This window comes from Salvelinus namaycush, chromosome 32 (assembly GCF_016432855.1).
Source record: "Salvelinus namaycush isolate Seneca chromosome 32, SaNama_1.0, whole genome shotgun sequence".
NCBI lineage: Eukaryota > Metazoa > Chordata > Actinopteri > Salmoniformes > Salmonidae > Salvelinus > Salvelinus namaycush.
Genome location: NC_052338.1, coordinates 5782471 through 5806503, shown reverse-complemented (window position 1 = coordinate 5806503; position 24033 = coordinate 5782471). Strand labels below are relative to the sequence as shown.

At 43.1% G+C, this 24033-nt stretch overlaps 1 protein-coding gene across 1 annotated transcript in view; it reads left to right on the top strand.

The window, feature by feature from the left end:
- The first annotated feature begins 16991 nt into the window (after positions 1–16991).
- The window catches only part of LOC120026765 (beta/gamma crystallin domain-containing protein 1-like), a 47437-nt gene continuing 40395 nt past the window's right edge, over positions 16992–24033 (top strand). The window contains exon 1 of the mRNA XM_038971483.1: positions 16992–17002. Coding sequence (XP_038827411.1) covers positions 16992–17002 — 11 coding nt within the window. The remainder of the gene's footprint in view (positions 17003–24033) is intronic.

Genomic DNA, 24033 nt, shown 5'->3' with positions numbered 1-24033 from the left:
TTAGTGAACACTTCTCAAAGTGTTCTAGTGAGTTAGGAGACACATGGGAACTTTCAATATTTGGTAGCTTTTCTACTTGCGTGTGTGTGTGTGTGTGTGTGTGTGTGTGTGTGTGTGTGTGTGTTTTTCCCAGTAAAGGTCACAGTGCCAGAGGGTGTGTGAATCGACAGGAAACAGACACATGCCAATTGAATCAAAAATAAAACCGATGAACTACCTATGGGAACTTCAAACATACTTATTAGTCCTTGCCAACCATTGTTTGTTACCACAAACCACATCATATTCTCCTTTCAGTCTTTCCTTTAACAGTCAACCATTTCTATAGTAGTCTTCAAGTACATTGACGTTTCACTCTTTCTGTTCTGACAATAAGCCAAATGCTACCTATGTCATTAATCTGTTTCTGCTGCTGTATATAGCAACCCCTATGTATAGCCAAGCCAACTGCTATGGTAACATGGCATGACAACCATCATACATTAGGAGTTAATAAGACAGCATAAACAGATCTGAGACCAGATTTCTACAATCTGCCCCACCAGCTTGGTATGTACAGTGCCTTCGGAAAGTATTCCAACCCCTTGACTTTTTCCACATTTTGTTAGGTTACAGCCTTATTCTAAAAAAAAATCCTCAGCCATCTACACACATTACCCCTTAATGACAAATCAAAAACAGGTTTTTAGAAATGTTAGCAAAATTATTACAAATAAAAAACAGAATTACCTTATTTACATAAGACCCTTTGCTATGAGACTTGAAATTGAGCTCAGGTCATTCTGTTTCCATTGATCATCCTTGAGATGTTTCTACAACTTAATTTGGAGTCCACCTGTGGGAAATTCAATTGATTGGACATGATTTGGAAAGGCACACACCTGTCTATATAAGGTCCCACAGTTGACAGTGCATGTCAGATCAAAAACCAAGCCATCAGGTCGAAGGAATTGTCCTTAGAGCTCCGAGACATGATTGTGTCGAGGCAGAGATCGGGGGAAGGATACCAAAACTTTTCTGCAGTGTTGAAGGTTCCCAAGAAAACAGTGGCCTCCATCATTCTTAAATGGAAGAAGTTTGTAACCACCAAGACTCTTCCTAGAGCTGGCCGCCCGGCCAAACTGTACAATCGGTGGAGAAGGGCCTTGGTCAGGGAGGTGACCAAGAACCCGATGGACACTCTTACAGAGCTCTAGTGTTCCTCTGTGGAGATGGGAGAACCTTCCAGAAGGACAGCCATCTCTGCAGCACTCCACCAATCAGGCCTTTATAGTTTTATTTGAAATGACTGTACAACCATCAAGATTAATTGTCAGATCCAACAGCAGATCTCTTTGTTTCTTGCGACCTAGAACTAGCATCTCTGTTTTGTTCGAGTTTAAAAGTAAAACATTTGCCGCCATCCACTTCCTTATGTCTTTAACACAGCCTTCCAAGGTAGGCCATTTTTGGGGCTTCACCATGTTTCATCGAAATGTACAGCTGTGTGTTGTCCGGATAGCAGTGAAAGTTGACATTGTGTTTCCAAATGACATCACCAAGAGGTAGAATATATAGTGAAAACAGTAGTGGTCCTAAAACAGAACCTTGAGGAAAGCCGAAACGTACAATTGATTTGTCCGAGGACATACCATCCACAGAGACTAACTGATATATTTCCGACAGATAAGATCTAAACCAGGCCAGAACTTGTCAGTGTAGACCAATGAGGGTTTCTAATCTCTCCAAAAGAATGTGGTGATCGATGGTATCAAAGGCAGCACTAAGGTCTAGGAGCACGAGGACAGTTGCAGAGCCTTGGTCTGACTCCATTAAAAGGTAATTTACCACCTTCACGAGTGTAAGGAAGGCAGGGAGCTGTTTTTTTTTTTAATTGCGAGGAATGGGCCGTTTTGTGTTTTATTTTGGCTTGGTTTGGCTTTTTCAAGAGTCTTTATTAATATCATTTTTAGTGAGTTTGGTACACATCCGGTGGATAGAGAGCCATTTATTATGTTCAACATAGGAAGGCCAAGCACAGGATGTAGCTCTTTCAGTAGTTTAGTTTGAAAAGAGTCCAGTATGAAGCTTGAGCATTTAGAGGCCATGACTATTTTTATGAAAGTGTCAAGATATACAGTGTTATAAAACTTGAGTGTCTCCATTGATCCTAGGTCCTGGCAGTTCTATGCAGACTCAGGACAACTGAATTTTGGAGAAATATGCAGGGTCAAAGAGGAGTCTGTAATTTGCTTTCTAATGATCATGATCTTTTCATCAAAGAAGGTCATGAATTCATCACTCCTGAGGTGAAAGCCATCCTCTCTTGGAGAATGCTGCTTTTTAGTTAGCTTTGCGACAGTATCTAAAATACATTTTTGGATTGTTCTTATTCTCCTCAAGTAGGTTGAAAAAAAATAGGATGATCGAGCAGCATTGAGGGCTCTTCAACATTGCACGGTACTGTCTTTCCAAGCTAGTCGGGAGACTAGCTAGTCGGGAGACTTGGTGGAGCGCCATTTCCGTTCCAATTTTCTGGAAGCTTGCTTCAGGGCTCGGGTATTTTCTATATACCAGGAAGCAAATTTCTTGTGACAAATGTTTTTTGTTTTTTGGGGTACATGTGCGTCTAGGGTATTACGCAAGGTAAAATGTAGATCCTCAGTTAGGTGGTTGTTGTACTCCGACGTCTTTGGGTAGGTGGAGGGAGTCTGGAAGGGCATCTAGGATTCTTTGGGTTGTCTGAGAATTTATAGCACTGCTTTTAATGATCCTTGGTTGGAGTCTGAGCAGATTATTTGTTGCGATTGCAAACGTAATAAGATGGTGGTCCGATAGTCCAGGATTATGAGGAAAAACATTAAGATCCACAACATTTATTCCACGGGACAAAACTAGATCCAGGTTATGACTGTGACAATGAGTATGTCCGGAGACATGTTGGACAAAACCCACTGGGTCGATGATGGCTCCGGAAGCCTTTTGGAGTGGGTCTGTGGACTTTCCCATGTGAATATTAAAGTCACCAAAAATGTGAATATTATCGGCCATGACTACAAGGTCTGATAGGAATTCAGGGAACTCAGTGAGGAACGCTGTATATGGCCCAGGAGGCCTGTAGACAGTAGCTGTTAAAAGTGATTGAGTAGGCTGCATAGATTTCATGACTAGAAGCTCAAAAGAAGGAAATAAATGACATTTTAATTTGCTTTCGTAAATGTTAGCAACACCTCCGCCTTTGCGGGATGTGAGGTTGATATGGTTACTAGTGTAACCAGGAGGAGAGGTCTCATTTAACACAGTAAATTAATCAGGGTTGAGCCATGTTTTAGTCAGGCCAATCACATCAAGATTATGATAAGTGATTAGTTAATTGACTATGGCTGCCTTGGAAGTGAGGGATCTAACATTAGAGATATCACTATCTCTTTCAATAATGACAGGAATGGAGGTCTTTATTCCAGTGAGATTGCTAAGGCGAACACTGCCATGTTTAATTTTGCTCAACCTAGATTGAGGCACAAACTCGGTCTCAATGGGGATAGCTGAACTGACTACCCTGACTGTGCTAGTGGTAGACTCCACTAAGCTGGCAGGCTGGCTAACCGCCTGCTGCCTGGCCTGCACACTATATTATTGTGGAGCTAAAGGAGTTAGAGCTCTGTCTATATTGATGGATAAGATGAGAGCACCCCTCCAGCTAGGATGGAGTCACTCCTCAGTCAGCCAGGCTTGGTCCTGTTTGTGTGTGAGTCCCAGAAAAAGGGCCAATTGTCTACGAATTCTATCTTTTGGGAGGAGCAGAAAACAGTTTTCAACTAGTGATTGAGTTGTGAGACTCTGCTGTAGAGCTCATCACTCCCCCTAACTGGCAGGGGTCCAGAGACATCTCGATGCCGACATATCTTTCTAGCTAATTTACACGCTGAAGCTATGTTGCGCTTGGTGACCTCTGACTGTTTCGTCCTAACGTTGTTGGTACCGACGTGGACAACAATATCCCTATACTCTCTACACTCGCTAGTTTTAGCCTTAGCCAGCACCATCTTCAGATTAGCCTTAACGCTGGTAGCCCTGCCCCCTGGTAAACAGTGTGTTGTCACTGGATGGTTCTTTTTAAGTCTAATATTGTGGGTAATGTAGTCACCAATGACTAGGGTTTTCAATTTGTCAGAGCTAATGGTGGGAGACTTCGGCAGCTCAGACCCCGTAATGGGTGGAGGAGAGACCTGAGAAGGCTCAGCCTCTGACTCCGACTCGTTGCTAAATGGGGAGAACTGGTTGAACGTTTCTGTCTGCTGAATGAGTGACACTGGTTGAGCATTCCCGACAGCATTTCTTTCCATAAGTCTTGAGAAAATTGTCTGTCTGCGGGGACTGTGCAGGGGGATTTATACTGCTATCTCTATTTACTGGTGGCACAGACGCTGTTTTATCCTTTCCTACACTTAAATCACCCTTGCCTAACGATTGCATCTGAAGCTGGGCTTGCAACACGGCTATCCTCACCATAAGGTGATCGTTCTCCTGTATATTATGAGTACAGCGACTGCAATTGGATGGCATAGTGTTAATGTTACTACTTAGCTTTTTCGGCTGGTGTTAAAGCGTCCGGGATGAAAAAGTTAAATCAAAAAAGTAAAAAACCAAAAGTTTTACAGATAGCCAAGTAGCAACAAACAGCACAGCAGCACGGAGACAAGTCCGGAAGTTGAGGTTGGAGGTCAAATTCTTGCCCTGCTAGAGCTTCCCCGGTCAACTGTAAGTGCTGTTGTTGTGAAGTGGAAACGTCTAGGAGCACAGAACGAGACCGCCGAGTGCTGAAGCGCTCAGTGTGTAAAAATCGCCCTTCCTCAGTTGCAGCACTCATTAACTTCCTCTGGGAGCAATGTCAGCACAATAACTGTTCGTCTGGAGCTTCATGAAATGGGTTTCCATGGCCGAGCAGCTGCACACAAACCTAAGATCACCATGCGCAATGCCAAGACTCGGCTGGAGTGGTGTAAAGCTTGCCGCCATTAGACTCTGGAGCAGTGGAAACGTGTTCTCTGGAGTGATGAATCACGCTTCACCATCTCGCAGACCGATGGACTAATCTGGGTTTGGCGGATTCCAGGAGAACGCTGCCTGCCCAAATGCATATTGCCGACTGTAAAGTTTGTGGAGGAGGAATAATGGTCTGGGCCTGTTTTTCTTGGTTCGGGCTAGGCCCCTTAGTTCTATTGAAGGGAAATCTTAACTCTACAGCATACTTTCACATTCTAAACGATTCTATGCTTTCAACTTTGTGGCAACAGTTTGGGGAAGGCATGACAACGCCCCCATGCACAAAGAGAAGTACATACAGAAAGGGTTTGTCAAGATCTGAGTGGAAGAACTTGACTGGCCTGCACAGAGCCCTGACCTCAACCCCATCGAACACCTTTGGGGTGAATTGGAACGCTGACTGCGAGCCAGGCCTAATCGCCCAACATCAGTGCCTGACCTCACTAATGCTCTTTTGGCTGAATGGAAGCCAGTCCCCGCAGCAATATTCCAACATCTAGTGGAAAGTCTTCCCTGAAGAGTAGAGGCTGTTATAGCAGCAAAAGGGTGCCCAACTCCCTAATAATGGCCATGATTTTGGATTGAGATGTTCGATGAGCAGGTGTCCACATACATTTGGTCATGTAGTGTATAATTAACTGCAAATATGACAGTATACTACAGTCCGTAAAAACACTATAGTGAATATAGTGTGTATACATATAGCATTACTACAGTATTTAGACCATAGTATAATATAGTACTTTTTTATCTGTTCTGTCTGTGTGTGTGTCTCATACTCTTTGACCTAGTCTTCACCAAGTAGCTCCTCATCAAAAGCACCTTCCTACAAGAAGTCAATGACCTCTTGGTCCTCCTCATTCTGAAAGCCTTCCTCACCGATGACCGTTTCAGCACATAATTCCATTCATGAATGGAAGGGAGTTTTGTAGCTAAAAGTTATCAACCTGTTGGCAACGTGTCAAAGTTACATTTTATAATTGTAAGGTTTTCACTCTCACATTTGAGAAAATGTTACATAAATTCGTATCTGATAGTCTATAACTGAAATAATATGATAATGTATACCTGTAGCAAAGTCAAACCAGCTAGACCTCCAGCCTGAGCTTTAATGAGTCGTATGATCCATCATAAGGGCTATACATTCATTCTTGCGTTCAACAGCCAGAAGTCTTACTATTTTTCAGGAATCATATCACAGCTACACATACACCTGATGATGATGATGATGATAATAATAATAATAATAGCTACCCTCTCTCTTTCTTCTGGCTGGCAGGCTTGTAGCTACAAATCCAATCACAAGCCAGTTCATTTTAGCTCTATTACCTAATGACAAATACTCTTCAAATTGTCAATTTGACCATTTTATTTAAAAGTAAAGACAAATACAGTGTTGAACAACAGTCAACAGGCTAGCTAACAGACTTTGGTAACTAGCAATCAAGCTAACATTATCTGAGGAGACACTATAGTGGCCTGGAAATACGATGACATTGCTAAAGTAGGCAAGTAATTAGTAAGAAACAACTTTGCTATCATTATCATGTTGTAAAATGTACTTTAGAGAGATGGCAATTGCCATAGCTAGAAAAGTGAGTAAAAAATAGCTAGCTATTAATGTGTATTTTCCAAATTCATATGATTGTAAGTTTTTTCATTCTCTGAACAGCATATTGTAGAGTTAACTGAATTCCATCTGGTTTTGGGACAGACATGAATGCCATTTTGGACATGCGTGACCTAATAAGACCAACTACAATCCACAAGCAACCAAGGCTCTCCAGCATATACTCTCTGATTACAACCTCATTGATGCCTGGCGAGCACATAATCCTATGGCAAAAGAGTACACTTTCTACTCAAACAGGCATAAATCATTCTCAGAAATCGATTTCATACTATTATGCACACGTCTATTTTCTTTAATCAAGAAAATAGAAAATCAACATAATATGAGCTTGTCTGACCACGCTTACTACGGCTAACTTAACATGTCTAAATCTCCTAAAAGAGACACATTTCATTACTACAAAATCCTACAGTTCTGTATTCATGCAACCCATGAATAACACGCCCTTTACTTATAATAGAAAAGTAACTATCTAGACGTGAATGGGTTGCTGCTCCTGCCAATTTTCAAGACATAGAGATTCTGGGAACATCAGAAGTTGGGGGGAAATGAACTATATTCTGGTAATCCGACCAACTGAACATATGCGGTGGTACTTAGGTATATTATGTCAGTTCGGTTGTCATCTGAGACATTCTCATCAATGATAGGATGACATAAACTCTACTGTGGAAAGTCTAAACATCAGAGGTATCGGATTCACATGGAATTGTTGTTTAATTCAAATGCTATGAAATTATTTGTGAAGAGATGAAATGTAATTTTAGCTTCCAAATGAGAGATTTGGGTTTTCATAAGTTTGGGCCTCTGCTCAACCAGTGGCCCGCCCCTGTGAAGAGACATGGGTAATAAACTTTTCAGACACACCCCTCTCCCTCCACTATATAAAGCCATTGACAAAAATATAACTTTCTGTTCCGGGTACATTAGGATGACGATCCGATGTCAGAATGGTTCAGATAATAACTACAGAACGAAGCCAACATCAGCATGAACTTTGGTTGTGAATGGTATGAACTTTGAACTCGTATTCACTACAGAAGTGATACCTCCTAGCCGTTGCGTTAGCAACAGCTGCTACAAACGCAGGTTAGGAAGGACAGTCAGAGTATCCCGTCTACTACAAAACGACGTTACTACGACAGTGACCACCAGAGACATTCTTCAAAGGACAGAGGACTCGGTTTGGCAACCCGGTCCTCCATCTACCACCAACCTACTGAAGCGCAGCTCAGAGTAAATATTTATTGCATTTTCCTTTTCCAAATGGGCGGTAATTTAGAATGCATAAGATACTGTATTTACGATAGCACAGCTTCGCCTCTGTTCCAGTCTCCCGCTCTTTCACTAAAATCCAGCCCCCTTTCCTTTGTGTAACAAGCTGTCATATCTGTTCCGCCGCTAGGGACGTTTTCCTTTATGACGGCAATTTGTAATCAAGTTATGATTTAATTGTGTATGTGTGATTCTGTGTGATTAGTTAGGTATTTAGTAAATAAATAATTAAACCCAATTTTGTATTGCTGATTCAACTTGTTAGCCAGGATTTTTGCAGATAACCAAGAATTTACAACTTTCAGAATATGAGACTGAAGTAAGATGACGATTAATATTGACTGCTATGGATGTAAAATATTACTAAATCTTTAAGAGTTTATTCGGAAGATAACAGCTCTATAAATATTATTTCGTGGTGTCCCTCTCTAGTTAATTACATTTACATGATTAGTTCAATCAGGTAATATTAATTACGGAGAAATTATTTTATAGAATAGTATGTCATAGCAATTAATCCGGCATAACCAAAGACACGACAGTAGAATAATAGTGAAGGCATCACAACTATGAAATAATACATATGGAATCATGTAGTAACCAAAGAAGTGTCAAAGAAATCAAAATATATTTTATATTTGAGATTCTTCAAAGTATCCACACTTTGCCTTGATGACAAAATGACAAATCATTTTGTAACTTCTGTTCTACAGTGCATTCGGAAGGTATTCAGACCACATGACTTTGTACACATTTTGTTAGGTGACAGCCTTATTCTAAAATGTATTAAATTGTTTTTTTCCCCCTCATCAAACTACACATAATACCCCAAAATGACAAAGCAAAAACAGGTTTATTAAATATAAATAACCGATTTCATACTCAAATCTTCTATTTTTTATTTTATTTAACCTTTATTTAACTCTGCAAGTCAGTTACGAACAAATTCTTTACAATGATGGCCTAGGAACAGTGGGTTAACTGCCATGTTCAGGGGCAAAATGACAGATGTTTTTACCTTGTCAGCTCGGGGATTCGATCGAACAACGTTTCGGTTACTGTCCCACCGCTCTAACCACTAGGCTACCTGCCGCCCCCGTATGACACTACAAGCTTGGCACACTTGTATTTGGGGAGTTTCTCCCATTCTTCTCTGCAGATCATCTGTCGTGACGTGACTTTCATTCATGTGATGACTGTTATTTATCAAATAATTACCTACTATGTTTAATTGTTACCAGATTAAATTAATCATGTAACAATTAACTCATTAGGAATTTGGGGCACCACGGAAGAAGTTGTTTAACGAGTTACCATCTCCCGAATTAAACTCAAGAATATACAGTGGGGAGAACAAGTATTTGATACACTGCCGATTTTGCAGGTTTTCCTACTTACAAAGCATGTAGAGGTCTGTACATTTTATCATAGGTACACTTCAACTGTGAGAGACGGAATCTAAAAAAAAAAAAATCCAGAAAATCACATTGTATGATTTTTAAGTAATTCATTTGCATTTTATTGCATTATGTGAATGATGCAGTGAGATTATTGGCTCTCTAAAAAAAAGTTGGTAGAGTATGAAATGTTCATTTCAAAGCTAAGAAATAATGCTCTCTCTCATTTCTCTCCCCAATCTCTCTTTTAGCACATTACCCCCCCTCCCCCTCTCTCACTCACTATCCCTCCCTCTGCCTTTCCGTCTATCGCTCGCAAACAGGCCAAGGACCTCAGCTACTCAGAGATGGATCTCCGTGCCAAGCCCAAGAGGTTCGGCACGTTCACCTTTGGCTTGAAGAGGAGGAAGAAGAAGAGTGACGGGGATCTCTCCCAGAGCATCGTGGTCCTCCACAGCCCCAAGCCAGAGGTCAAAGGGCAAGAGGAGGAGGAGCCTCTGAACCTCAGCCTCTGGGACATCGGCCAAGGCGGCACTCTGAACAAGAGGGTAAGGTTCGCTGTGTCTCAGCCTGACCTCAACACTAAGACACTGGTCACCTCTTATCCTCCTCCCACTGTCCCCAAGAAATCGCAGGCCCAGGAGCCACCGATGGACAGTCCTAAGACTGCCACCAACCAACCAAATTCCCAGATGGATAACATTATTCCTCTTGAAGTGGGCCGGGCTACAAGAACAGTTCCTTTAGCTATGCCTGAGATGGAGTGGAACGAGACCTCACAGGAAGAGGAGAGCCCGGATGTTCAGTGTGACAACCCTTATGCCTCAGCAGACCATATGGACACAGCTTCTCTTATGGATGTTGATAGCTTTAACCCAAGTCCTCCACCTTTCCCACCTAACCCACCTCTACCGTCCTATCCATCTAGCCCACCCCCCTGCATCCCATTGAGCCCACCTACATCCTATTCCCCCTTTAGCTCTCCTCCTACTAGAGTTTACACCTCAAACCAGAGTGATGAAATTTCCCTCTCCCCCTTACCCAGCGCTGACCCTATGAATAGTGTTATTTCTGATCCCATCTTTCCTGTTACTGAACTCTCACTTAGCAAAGCTGAGGCCTCTTATGTTACCCTCTCCATTGGCCAACCTGTTGTTGTTGAAAATATCAGCACTGTTACCCCTAATACAGATCCCTCTCCCATTGCCTTGGACCCCAATATAGAAGCCACTATTACTGAAACAGACACAACTGTCCCTGAAGTTAAAACCGAGACCTTTCCTCTCAACCCTGATACTTTGGCTGACAACACTGAGACACCTATTCTCATCACCGTCACCTCTGCTCTTATCACTGTCAACCCTGTTACTGACATGGACACCGACTCCATCAATGACGCCTCTGTCTCCACCGCTGATACATCTAGGCCTATGCCTGAAACTGTCACCTCCATCACCTCTGAAGCGATCAGCACCGCTATTGCTGATCCTGGCCCCTCTCTCGCTGAAATGGTCATCCCCGTTCCAAGCACTGACAAATCTACACCTGAAATGCGAGCCTCCATTGCAAACACTGTCAACTCCATTACCAACAGTGACAACACTGTCCCCAACACTGACACTTTCTCTGCCAACACGGAGGTATTTGGAACTCTGTGTGACTCACTCTTTCCGCAAAGTTTCACCCCGGAGCAAGAATCTGCCACATCAGACAATGACTCTACCGAGGGATGCCTTGACACCAACCTACCCGTAATAAATGATGTAACTAACCCACACCTGTCCTTGGATAACCCCTTTGACTCACCAAGTCCCATTTTACCTGAATCAGTTAAACAGGAGTCTGAAACTGCCATTGATCACACTGAAGCTAGTGCCGGTGACCCCACCCAATCAACTCCGTTACAGTCTGCCACTGACGCCCCTGTCCCCGACATGGACATACCTGCCACTGCAGTCTCCAAAATGGATGCCAGCCATCCTGACACAGACACCACTGCTTCCCCTAATACTAACCTCACTGTTACTGATAAGGACTCTCAACCAGTATTCGGAGATCTTTACGACTCTCTTTTCCCTGGAATGTTTCCCTCACATCACATGTCTGGCCACACCGCATCTGCTACCAGTAGTTACACTTCTGGCGTTGTGACATCGGACGTCACGATGGACACTCGATGCACACCTACTAATATAGACACTTCTTTTGAAAACGAGCTTCCCTCTGTTCCTCAAATAGACACTGCCCACCCTAACACAGATATCTCCCTCACTGAGCCTGAGGCTTTTGCCTCTCTGTGCTTTGAGCCTACACTCCCCACAACTGAGCCAATGGAAATGGATGACTTAGAGCCTGAGCTTGCCACCTCAGACTCACCTCTCCCAAATACTGATATCGCTGTCCCTGATACTGGCTCTAGTGACACATATGAATCTCTCTATGACTTTCTTTTCCCTGAAAGTTTTCCTTCTGACCAAGTGTCCACCATTTCTGACCCCGTCCTTGATAATCCAGTCTATGTTACGGACACTGATTCTGATCTGCTCCGACCAGATTGCAACACTCGACCAAACCTTGTTGATCAGTCGGAGCCTTTGACCTCAGCTCTTCCAGTTTACCTTGATACGGAGGACACTGAAAACACAGATCCCGTCCTTCATCATTCTGACATGAACATTGATAACTCTGATCACATTCTCTCAGACAATGCCACCCTCGTTTCTGACATTCTTAGCGCTAGCCATCCAAGCACTAAGAATTCCAGTACTCGTGAAACCGCCATCTCCATTGGTGCGTCCGTCTCCTCAACAATAGCAGAAACAATGGCTACTGAGACAGGTCAAGAAGCAGAAGTACAGATTATGGAAGAGGAAAAGGGACAGATTGAGGAGAATATTATGTCCTATGATGTAGACCTTGTCAGGGAAATATTGAATGATATGTCCACCATGGTTACTGAGAAAGTTCAAGAAGCAGAAGTGGAGATTATGGAAGAGGCCAACAGCATAGATTCTAATAGACAGATTAAGGAACATATGCCCTGTGATGCAGAAGTTAACAGGGCAAGCTCCCAGCATGTGATCATACCAGAGAACAGCAATGCCATGGAAGTCGCTATACCAGCGGTCCATTACAGCATCCTGGAGGATTACATGGAGGAGAGTGGAGTTGAAGAAGTAAAATCAGAGGAAATGAAAGGAAGGGGCAAACAATGGAGGAATGGTAATGAAACCGTTGAAGTGGGATGGAGTTTGGGATCACAGAAAGTAACGGAAGTAATGTTAGAAACAAAGGATAGAGGTCAAGAGAATGAAGTCCACCGAGAGGAGAAGAGACACATTGAGTCCCCAGAAGACAGTGATGCAGAGAGGCTGGTGCTGGTGGAGGAGAGAGGAGCGAGAGAAGTCTCGTCACTGGTGAAAGAAGAGTGGGAGGATGGGGTGGAACCAGCCCTACCTGTTCAGCAGGTGCACACACTCATGGAATGTGAGTCGCCCGCCCCGCCTTCCATCACAGAGCAGCATGGAGAGGAGGAGGGGTCAGGGAGTAACCGGAGTGCAGTTACACACGCTTACCTGGTAACAGAGGCCCGCGCTGATACACATACACTCAGACAGACCCCAGGCCACGAAGAGCCACAGGAGTCTCACAGCGCTGAGAATAAACACGCTGCCACCGACAACAGAGAGAGACAGGACACACTCGCAACACATAACACACTCGCACACACCACATACCGAGAGGGGAGCGTTTCAGACACACACACAGCAGAGAAAGCGGACCTAGTCACTCCTACTACCGAGGACACATCCTCTTTCTCTGAGCAGAAAGCAACAGTAAACACCACGAGCACACATGGCGAGAACACATTCACACTTGACAGAGAAGAGACAGCGACAGACACAGAGTCCAAAACACACACTGGAACGATAGAACATAAAGGGACACTCAGTACTGAGTGGATAGACAGCATTGTCACGCAGGGAACAGACAGATCCAGTTCAGAGCCAGTGCCAGAGCAGGTGGCAGTGAATCCTCCAGTCACACGAGACACAGTCCTCGACAGACTTCGAAAGAGAGCCAACGGTCTTGCCACTGAGGACACAGAGAGACCCGGTGCAGAGCCAGAGCAGGTGGGAGGGAAGCTATCAGTCACTGCAGACACACTCCTCAACTCACTGAGGAACAGAGTCAAATTCCTCAGCCAGCCCGAAGGGTAAGGGATGAAATTTCATCTGCTATCCTTACTCTGATTTCCTACTTTTCTTGATGTGTGTGTTTTGAAGTGGAGGTGATCAAGTTTCATGTGATCTTTCTATGGTAAATAAGTGAGTGTGCGCGCAGATTGCACAAGTGTGTCTGTGAGTGCGAGAGAATGTGGGGGACTCAACAACAATAGGGCTATAGCTAATTGCTCTGTGTGTGCTGCACAGTAAATTGCATGAGTATGGTATGGGAGTAGGTGGACTGGAGGGGGAAATTGTTGATGTCCGTTCTCTATGCAATGTGTCTGGGATGTTGTTTTTTGGACATGCAAAGACTGTTATTAGCTCATAATGTTGTGATTGAGGGTAATTAGCTAGAATTATGAATTGGATTTCAATAGCACATCCCCTCTACTATGTACAGTACAGACAGTCTACTTCACTGTCCTGATACATGACATGTGGATCTGCGTAACAGCCATCTGAACTAGACACGTTGCGTTGAAAATCCTCAGGCGATACAACTAGAATATTCACCGGTAGAGTGGAATTCATTCTGCATTCACCCAGGCATTTTTTTTCTGTCACCTTTTAATATTATTTGTGGACATTTCTTTATTGCAACGGCATCCTTTTTGTCGTTGTCGAATAGTTTAGTTTCCTTTGTGGAACACATCACGTGAAAGTCTCCAAGCCAGACTAGAAGTGGTAATTGGCCTCACCCATCCACCCACATACTTGTGGTCCTCTCTGCACCCTCTCAGTGGGATGGGCTGTAAGGAGTCATAGTAAAAGAACTTTGACTTCTAGTCCAGTGGCTTGTTTGTGTTAGATGGTAGTCCCGAGATACACCTGTTAATGGATAATAGGCGTTTGCCTATGGGAACACTTGTGGCGTAACGTTTCATCGGCACGTACTGTGGTGCGCCTGTTGTCGGCACCTGAACATGAATGGCTGGGCGTGCGTGTTTGTGTGTGCGCACGCGACACTCTTTGTGTAGCCTATGGCTTTCATTCTTTAAGATAGTGTACACTATGTAAATTGTTTCTCGTAGAACGCAGGCACAGCCTTACATTGTTTGCCTGGTCGACAGGCCTTTTGCATGCCATGTGCTATCTGATCATGGGAATCTTGGACCTAGTCCTTTTTCATGGAACACAGTAAAGAACCCAGTGGATCCACACAGTAAAGTTTATATAGCCAAGCCACACTGTTTTCAGTTCATCCGAAAACATGAAAAGAGACTGTACTGTGTTGTCCATATGTTATTTTTCTTTCCCAATAGCAGCTTTCCTGCTTCCCCACAAGATGGCGGCAAATACATATAGTAAAGTCAGTGGTCCGTTTAGTTATTACAATATCACTTAGAGATATCTCTATATGTAAAGGGGGGAAGTAGAAAGAATCAGGTTGTGTGAATGTGGGCAGTTTCTAGAAAGTCACACAGGACACAAAAAGGGTTCGCTAGCCTCAGTTTTAGTCAGGTAAATTGCACTCTGTCCAACAACATCTCTGGTATGAACTAGGAAGTCCTGTCATAATCTGCCGATTAGATAAAACCTCCACCTCCTCTTTTATGAGATGGGAGCTCTGATGGACAGGCATGTTAATGCTAGGTGAAAGCTAAACTAAGGAATAGCCGTTATCTGTCCTGAGGCAGAATATTACATGGCTATCGTATTGTGGGTGGGGTGGAAACTGGAGGTAACTCTTGACACCGCTTTCAGTGTTTACCGCAGGTTGTCCATTCCATTTCCGTCCTCTCTGTTACCGTCAACTCTGTTTCCGTCACTCACAAAGACCAAGGAATGACAGCACTGCATAGAATGACAACAGGAATGAAAACAGGTGCCCCTTACGTTAAGAGGGTTTTAAAATGTGTAAATCAGTCTTTATCTCTCCTTCCGCCCTCCTCAGCAGGTGACGATGATGACATGTATGGTAATAACTCGGAGGCCGCCCTGGATGGGAAGGGTCAAATGTTTCCTGATGTCATCATCTGGTGCTGTCGTTGGTGCCCTCCATTCTTTGTTTACCGAACCTACTTAGATGTTCTATCATATTCAAAACAGTTGCTTTCAAACTAGGGATTTCGTGGCTAAATGAGGTAAGACAGTAAATCCGCTCATAGATTGTGTAGTTCACACATGCATATTGATACATCCAGGCCAAAGCGGGAGGTTTTAAGAATACTTTCTTAGTCGCCAACGTATTGGAGCATCGTTAATAACTGGAGATCTACAGATCTAGAATATCTGTAGTGCCAGCGAAATGAATGATCTTACGGGAACTATACACCCTGATCCCGGTATGTTGAGCTACAGTGGTGGTCGTTTCACATGTCGACATGACTAAGAACCTAATGAACTCAGTGGATGGTGTTGCTCTGTCCTCTGAAGCCGTCAGCCTGTCAGGTCACATCTAAAGTTGCGCTGGCTCTCTGCGTGTAAACCTGGTACACCTGGTATCAGATGTACACATGGTACCAACCAGATGAGTTCCCAGAGCTGGTTTCTGTGAGGATGGAGAGACCTGTGTGGAATGTGGAGGCACACAGGCAGGCCCCAATTCGAATATACTGTAGTACATTGAACAACAACAAAAAACATCCACAGGTGCTGCCAGGGTACAAATACTGCCGTAGGAAAAGAAATACCCGCAGAACATTTCGCTGTTGGAATGCTGCTGAATTTCAGTAGTTAAGCCTGAGAAAATCTCTTTGTGATTGATGCACTGCTATTCAAATGTAAGAACATGCGAAGAGTGTGTGGGTGTTCGTTGTCTTCTTTAGACTGCAAAGCCCTCCTCCGCCTTACCCTTCAGACAGCATAGAGGAAAAACAAGTAAAAAAAGAAGAAGAATTGTACCCAAATTTGCGATTGGAACATGATCCAAATCAAATCAGTTTATTGGTTGTGTACACAGCTTAGCAAGTGTTATAGCAGTGCAGCAAAATGCTTCGGTTACTAACAACCTAATAATGCAGTCGAATGTAAAAAATAAAATCATTTGAATGGAAAGAAAGAAATAAGAAAAAAACGTACGAAATCAAGAACGGTTCAACAGTCTTATGGCCTGGTGATAGAAGCTGTTTTTTAGTCTCTTGGTCTTAGCTCTGATGCACCTGGACTGTCTACGTCTGTCGGACGGGAGCAGAGTGAACAGTCCGTGGCTCGGGTGACTGAGGTCCTTGGCCTTCTTTTTTGACACCGGCTGCTGTACATGTTCTAAAGGGCAGGCAGCGTGGCCTGTGATGCGTTGGGCTGTCCTCGTCACCCTCTGGGGAGTCATGCGGTTGAGGACTGGAGCAGTTGCCGTACCAAGCAGTGACGTAACCCGACAGAAGGCTCTCAATAGTGCATCTGTAGAAGTCCGTGAGGGTCTTAGGGGCCAATGACAAATAGATTTCTAGCCATCTGAGGTTGTAAAGGCGCTATTGCACCTTATTCACCACGATGTCAGTTAGGTGAGACCATTTTAGGTCCCCAGTGATGTGCAGGCCGAGGAACTTGAAGCTTTTGACCCCTCCACTGTGGCCCCCTTCGAAGAGGATGGGATGTGCTCCCTCTCCTGTCTCCTGTAGTCCACAATAAGATCCTTCCTTTTTTTATCGTTGAGGGACAAATTATTTTCCTGGCACCTCGCCGCCAGCACAGGTGTGTCTGCATATGCGTGAATTTCCAATTTTTCATGTTGAAGCAGATGATTGTGAGTTTGTGTTGGTCTGACGTTTATAGGGCCTTCCTAATTTGGCCTCGTTTTAGATTTGGTTCAATAAGAAATGCTAGCAGCCGTGATTGAATTCAAACGTGAGTTGTTTTCGGGGTGTGGTTTGATGTGGGTGTCACTTGTGTATGTTCTCAGGTGATTTCATACATTAGCTTCAGCCGGGTGGTGTGCGACTGTGGCAAAGTTGGTTTGACTTTGGATAGCCTATCTCTGGGGATAGTTAGGGACCGTCAATAAATTACGCAATGTAAATGGGACAATATTTTCATGTTGCACATCTCATTATTTGCTTTCAATATTTGTATATTAATTTATACAACTTATAGTTGGTTTGCAGTTAATTCATTGTAATGTGGAGCGATTGACCTTTTAAAATATAGTCCCATGTATGTTGTGTAATTTACTGATGGTCCCTAACTATCCCCATAGGGATATTGAATGTCAAACCAAATTGACCATGGGCATTACGATCGGGTCTCATGCAGCTGCGCTCAGAATTGATTACTTGGGTGCTGCCAGCTGTGGGCAGGATTCAAATAAACCCAACCCACGGAAAACTGTTATGGTACCCTTCATTCCATGACATTCCATTTTTTTCTATATTGCAAATCTTAGTTTTGGACAAGACTGACTTCATGACCAAAATTATCCTATTTACATTTTGTAGTCAATTTTGACACTAGAGTAAACATTGGACTCCGTTCGATGCCACATCAGCCATTTAAAAAAAAAAAACTAGAAGTTGCTTTTTAGGGGCAGTCGCTCTATACAACTTCATGTTCCAGCAGGGTGTGCAGTGGTATGTGGTAGCTATTTAGCCCTTCTGTCTTCCCCGGGGTGCAGGTGTGGTGATGAGCTGAGTTAACTGCTGAAACGGAGGGATGGAGAAGTAGCATAGCAGGCTACCAAGACACACACCGGAGAGAAGTTGGAAATAGTTTAGGGGGAAAAAACACTGCTACAGAATGGCATTGTTGTGGTGATGTGCTGTCAAATTTTTCCGAAGTGGTAGTATGAAATGAAGGAGGAGTTGTGAGGATAGATGAACTCCATTTACTGTAGGTAAACATTGGTTGTCGGTTCACAAAAGGACTGCTGTTTAGTCTGTAAAACATAAACTCAGCAAAAAGAGGAGCGTCCTCTCACTGTCAACTACGTTTATTTTCAGCAAACTTAACATATGTTCATACAAATATTTACACAAGATTCAACAACTGAGACATAAACTGAACAAGTTCCACAGACATGTGACTAACAGAAATGGAATAATGTGTCCCTGAACAAATGGGGGGTCAAAATCAAAAGTAACAGTCAGTATCTGGTGTGGCCACCAGCTGCATTAAGTACTGCAGTGCATCTCCTCCTCATGGACTGCACCAGATTTGCCAGTTCTTGTTGTGAGATGTTACCCCACTCTTCCACCAAGGCACCTGCAAGTTCCTGGACATTTCTGGGGGGAATGGCCCTAGCCATCACCCTCCGATCCAACAGGTCCCAGATGTGCTCAATGGGATTGAGATCCAGGCTCTTCGCTGGCCATGGCAGAAGACTGACATTCCTGTCTTGCAGGAAATCACGAGCAGTATGGCAGGTGGCATTGTCATGCTGGAGGGTCATGTCAGGATGAGCCTGCAGGAAGGGTACCACATGAGGGAGGAGGATATCTTCCCTGTAAGGCACAGCATTGAGATTGCCTGCAATGACAACAAGCTCAGTCCGATGATGCTGTGACACACCGCCCCAGACTGTGACGGACCCGCCACCTCCAAATCGATTCTGCTCCAGAGTACAGGCCTCGGTGTAACGCTCATTACTTCGACGATAAACACGAATCCGACCATCACCCCTGGTGAGACAGAACCACAACTCGTCAGTGAAGAGCACTTTTTACCAGTCTTGTCTGGTCCAGTGATGGTGGGTTTGTGCCCATAGGCGACGTTGTTGCCGGTGATGTCTGGTGAGGACCTGCCTACAACAGGCCTACAAGCCCTCAGTCCAGCCTCTCTCAGCCTATTGTGGACAGTCTGAGTACTGATGGAGGGATTGTGCATTCCTGGTGGAACTTGGGCAGTTGTTGTTGCCATCCTGTACCTGTCCCGCAGGTGTGATGTTCGGATGTACCGATCCTGTACAGGTGTTATTACACATGGTCTGCCACTGCGAGGACGATCAGCTGTCCGTCCTGTCTCCCTGTAGCGCTGTCTTAGGCGTCTCACAGTACGGACATTGCAATTTATTGCCCTGGCCACATCTGCAGTCCTCATGCCTCCTTGCAGCATGCCTAAGGCATGTTTTTGCAGATGAGCAGGGACCCTGGGCATCTTTCTTTTGGTGTTTTTCAGAGTCAGTAGAAAAGCCTCTTTACTGTCCTAAGTTTTCATAACTGCGACCTTAATTGCCTACCGTCTGTAAGCTGTTAGTGTCTTAATGACCGTTACACAGGTGCATGTTCATTAATTGTTCATGGTTCATTGAACAAGCATGGGAAACAGTGTTTAAACCCTTTACAATGAAGATCTGTGAAGTTATTTGAAGTTTTACGAATTATCTTTGAAAGGGTCCTGAAAAAGGGCCATTTCTTTTTTTTTGAGTTTAGATTGGATGCTTACGTCTGTGTTGTCACTCCACTTGTCTCTCTTGTACAGGAGTATTCAACTCTTACCCTACAAAGTCCAAAGCCTGCTGGTTTTCTGTTCTACCTGATAACGAATTGCACACATCTGGTGTCTGTCCCAGTTCTAAATCAGTCCCTGATTAGAAGGGGACAATGGGAAAAATGAAACTGGCTTCGAGGTCCAGAGTTGAGTTTGAGGGCTCCAGTAGTTTGCATATTGTGCACTTTATGATGAATCCGTCTAGTTGTAACTGTCCCTGGAGAGAGACCCTGCATGTTTGAACAGACCAACTACTTTTTGTTGACCGCTAAATGAAAAGGCTTCTGCGTAGTCTAATCTTGAGTCAGTGACCGTGTTTACATGCACACCAATATGTCGTTATTATTTGGGATACTCAAGTATTCTATTTTTGAGTTGACGTATATAAACATCATATCCCGTTTACAATAACTGGAAAAGCTTGTATCCCGGTTATGAGAAACCAGTATATGATGCCTGGGCTATGCTGATCTAAGACGATACTGTGTCATGTAAACATCTTATCCCGTTTACTGTTGTTTTTGCGGTGTGCTCAGGCTCAGTTTCGCATATCATGGGTGTTGTGTGATGATGTTTTCATCTGATTGTCAAACAAATCACTTCAAAAAGTTGGCTACCTGCGCAGTTCCATCCACCATAATAATTTAGCCTACTGTAATTAATTTACTATAATTTACTATTGGCGATCCGGTCACGTGCAGCTGTGCTCGGAATTGATGATTACTTGGGTACTGCCAGAAACAGCAGGGATTCAAACTTTAGAACCCAGTTCCTACATTTGAATATAACAATTAATTTTATCAAACAAAACTATGCTACATTTTATCTCTGGGACCCTCAGGATGACAAATCAGAGCAAGATTACTGAATGTAAGTACATTATATACCTTCAGAGGTGAATGTATCAAACCAAGTGCCGTGATAAAAGCGTTTTGTTGTTGTGCACTCTCCTCAAACAATAGCATTGTATTTTTTTCACTGTAATAGCTACTGTAAATTGGACAGTGCAGTTAGATTATCAAGAATTTAAGCTTTCTGCTCATATACGATGTCCTGGATTGTTGGATGTTACTGACAACGTTATTGTAGTCACATTAGCACACGTTAGCAACAACCGTCAAGGTATAGAGACGCCGATCCCGTAGAGGTTTTAAGAGATGCCGAAAGAAAGAAATCATATTTCTCCACTCCTATTCCCTAGACAAAATTAACATATATTGTATAATATCACTGCAAAAAATGCATAATTCTGCAGGATTTCATATTATATTAATCTACATGTGAAAGGTTATAGGCCTGCAGTCAGTGTCCATATTTCAGTTACTATTCAATTTAACCCATATACTTAATGAGGAATATTCTGTTTATTCATGGACACAGGGATACTCATGAGCGGGATATCAAAGGTGCATGTAAACAGCTTATTCCGAATAAGAACTTGAGCGGGATTTGAGCTACTTTCCAGAATACTGTGTACATGTAAACGTGGTCAGTGGTTCTAATGGTTCAGTGGGTCAGAGCAGGGTTTCCCAAACTCGGTCCTGGGGTCCCCCAAGAGTGTATGTTTTTTTTTGTTTTTTTGCCCTACACGGCTGATTCAAATCATCAAAGCTTGATGATGAGTTGGATATTTGAATCAGCTGTGTAGTGCTAGTTCGTAAAAAAACTGAATGTGCACCCGGGGGAGTCCCAGGACAGAGTTTGGGAAACCCCGTGTTAGAGCAGGGGTTTTCTAACCTCTCCTCTGGGACACTAATCCGTTCCATGTATTTGAACTATTCCAAGGCTGGCAAACCTGGTTCAACTTGTCAACTATTTATCAAGCCCTTGACTACCTGAATCAGGTGAGTTAGTTCAGTGCTTCTAAATCCTGGTCCTGGTGACCCAAATGGGTGCACATTTTTTGTTTTTGCCCTAGCACTCGCACACCTGATTCAAGTCAAAGGCTTGTTGAGGAGTTGATTAGTTGAGTGCAGTGTGTGAACACACGTGTCACCGTCAATGCTGACGTCTCTGTCAGTCTCTTTGGATAAAAGCGTCGGTCACACTTTATTTGGATAGTCCCTCTGTGGATGCTCTCGTACATGGTCATACTATCAACAAACTATCTGTTGATAAGCGACTGCTGGCTAAGGTTAAGGTTAGGGTTAGAATAAGGGTTAGGGTAGGGTTGATTTTAGGGTTAGGATAAAGATCAAGGTTAGGGTTAGGGTTAGAATAAGGGTTAGGGTTAGGGTAAAGATTAAGGTTAGGGTTAGAATAAGGGTTAGGGTTAGGGTAAAGATTAAGGTTAGGGTTAGAATAAGGGTTAGGGTAGGGTTGATTTTAGGGTTAGGATAAAGATTAAGGTTAGGGTTAGGGTTAGAATAAGGGTTAGGGTTAGGGTAAAGATTAAGGTTAGGGTTAGAATAAGGGTTAGGGTTAGGGTAAAGATTAAGGTTAGGGTTAGAATAAGGGTTAGGGTAGGGTTGATTTTAGGGTTAGGATAAAGATTAAGGTTACGGTTAGGGTTAGAATAAGGGTTAGGGTTAGGGTAAAGATTAAGGTTAGGGTTAGAATAAGGGTTAGGGTAGGGTTAGGATAAAGATCAAGGTTAGGGTTAGGGTTAGAATAAGGGTTAGGGTTAGGGTAAAGATTAAGGTTAGGGTTAGAATAAGGGTTAGGGGTAGGGTAATGATTAAGGTTAGGGTTAGAATAAGGGTTAGGGTAGGGTTGATTTTAGGGTTAGGATAAAGATCAAGGTTAGGGTTAGGGTTAGAATAAGGGTTAGGGTAGGGTTGATTTTAGGGTTAGGATAAAGATCAAGGTTAGGGTTAGGGTTAGAATAAGGGTTAGGGTAGGGTTGATTTTAGGGTTAGGATAAAGATTAGGGTTAGGGTTAGAATAAGGGTTAGGGTAAAGATTAGGGTTAGGGTTAGAATAAGGGTTAGGGTTAGGGTAAAGATTAAGGTTAGGGTTAGAATAAGGGTTAGGGTTAGGGTAAAGATTAAGGTTAGGGTTAGAATAAGGGTTAGGGTAGGGTTGATTTTAGGGTTAGGATAAAGATTAAGGTTAGGGTTAGGGTTAGAATAAGGGTTAGGGTTAGGGTAAAGATTAAGGTTAGGGTTAGAATAAGGGTTAGGTTAGGGTAAAGATTAAGGTTAGGGTTAGAATAAGGGTTAGGGTAGGGTTGATTTTAGGGTTAGGATAAAGATCAATGTTAGGGTTAGGGTTAGAATAAGGGTTAGGGTAGGGTTGATTTTAGGGTTAGGATAAAGATTAAGGTTAGGGTTAGGGTTAGAATAAGGGTTAGGGTAAAGATTAAGGTTAGGGTTAGAATAAGGGTTAGGGTTAGGGTAAAGATTAAGGTTAGGGTTAGAATAAGGGTTAGGGTTAGGATAAAGGGTTAGGGTTAGGGTAAAGATTAAGGTTAGGGTTAGAATAAGGGTTAGGGTAGGGTTGATTTTAGGGTTAGGATAAAGATTAAGGTTAGGGTTAGAATAAGGGTTAGGGTTAGGGTAAAGATTAAGGTTAGGGTTAGAATAAGGGTTAGGTTAGGGTAAAGATTAAGGTTAGGGTTAGAATAAGGGTTAGGGTAGGGTTGATTTTAGGGTTAGGATAAAGATCAATGTTAGGGTTAGGGTTAGAATAAGGGTTAGGGTAGGGTTGATTTTAGGGTTAGGATAAAGATTAGGGTTAGGATAAAGATTAAGGTTAGGGTTAGAATAAGGGTTAGGGTTAGGGTAAAGATTAAGGTTAGGGTTAGAATAAGGGTTAGGGTTAGGATAAAGGGTTAGGGTTAGAATAAGGGTTAGGGTTGGGTTGATTTTAGGGTTAGGATAAAGATCAAGGTTAGGGTTAGGGTTAGAATAAGGGTTAGGGTAGGGTTGATTTTAGGGTTAGGATAAAGATTAAGGTTAGGGTTAGGGTTAGAATAAGGGTTAGGGTTAGGGTAAAGATTAAGGTTAGGGTTAGAATAAGGGTTAGGGTAGGGTTGATTTTAGGGTTAGGATAAAGATTAAGGTTAGGGTTAGAATAAGGGTTAGGGTAGGGTTGATTTTAAGGTTAGGGTTAGGGTTAGAATAAGGGTTAGGGTAAAGATTAAGGTTAGGGTTAGAATAAGGGTTAGGGTTAG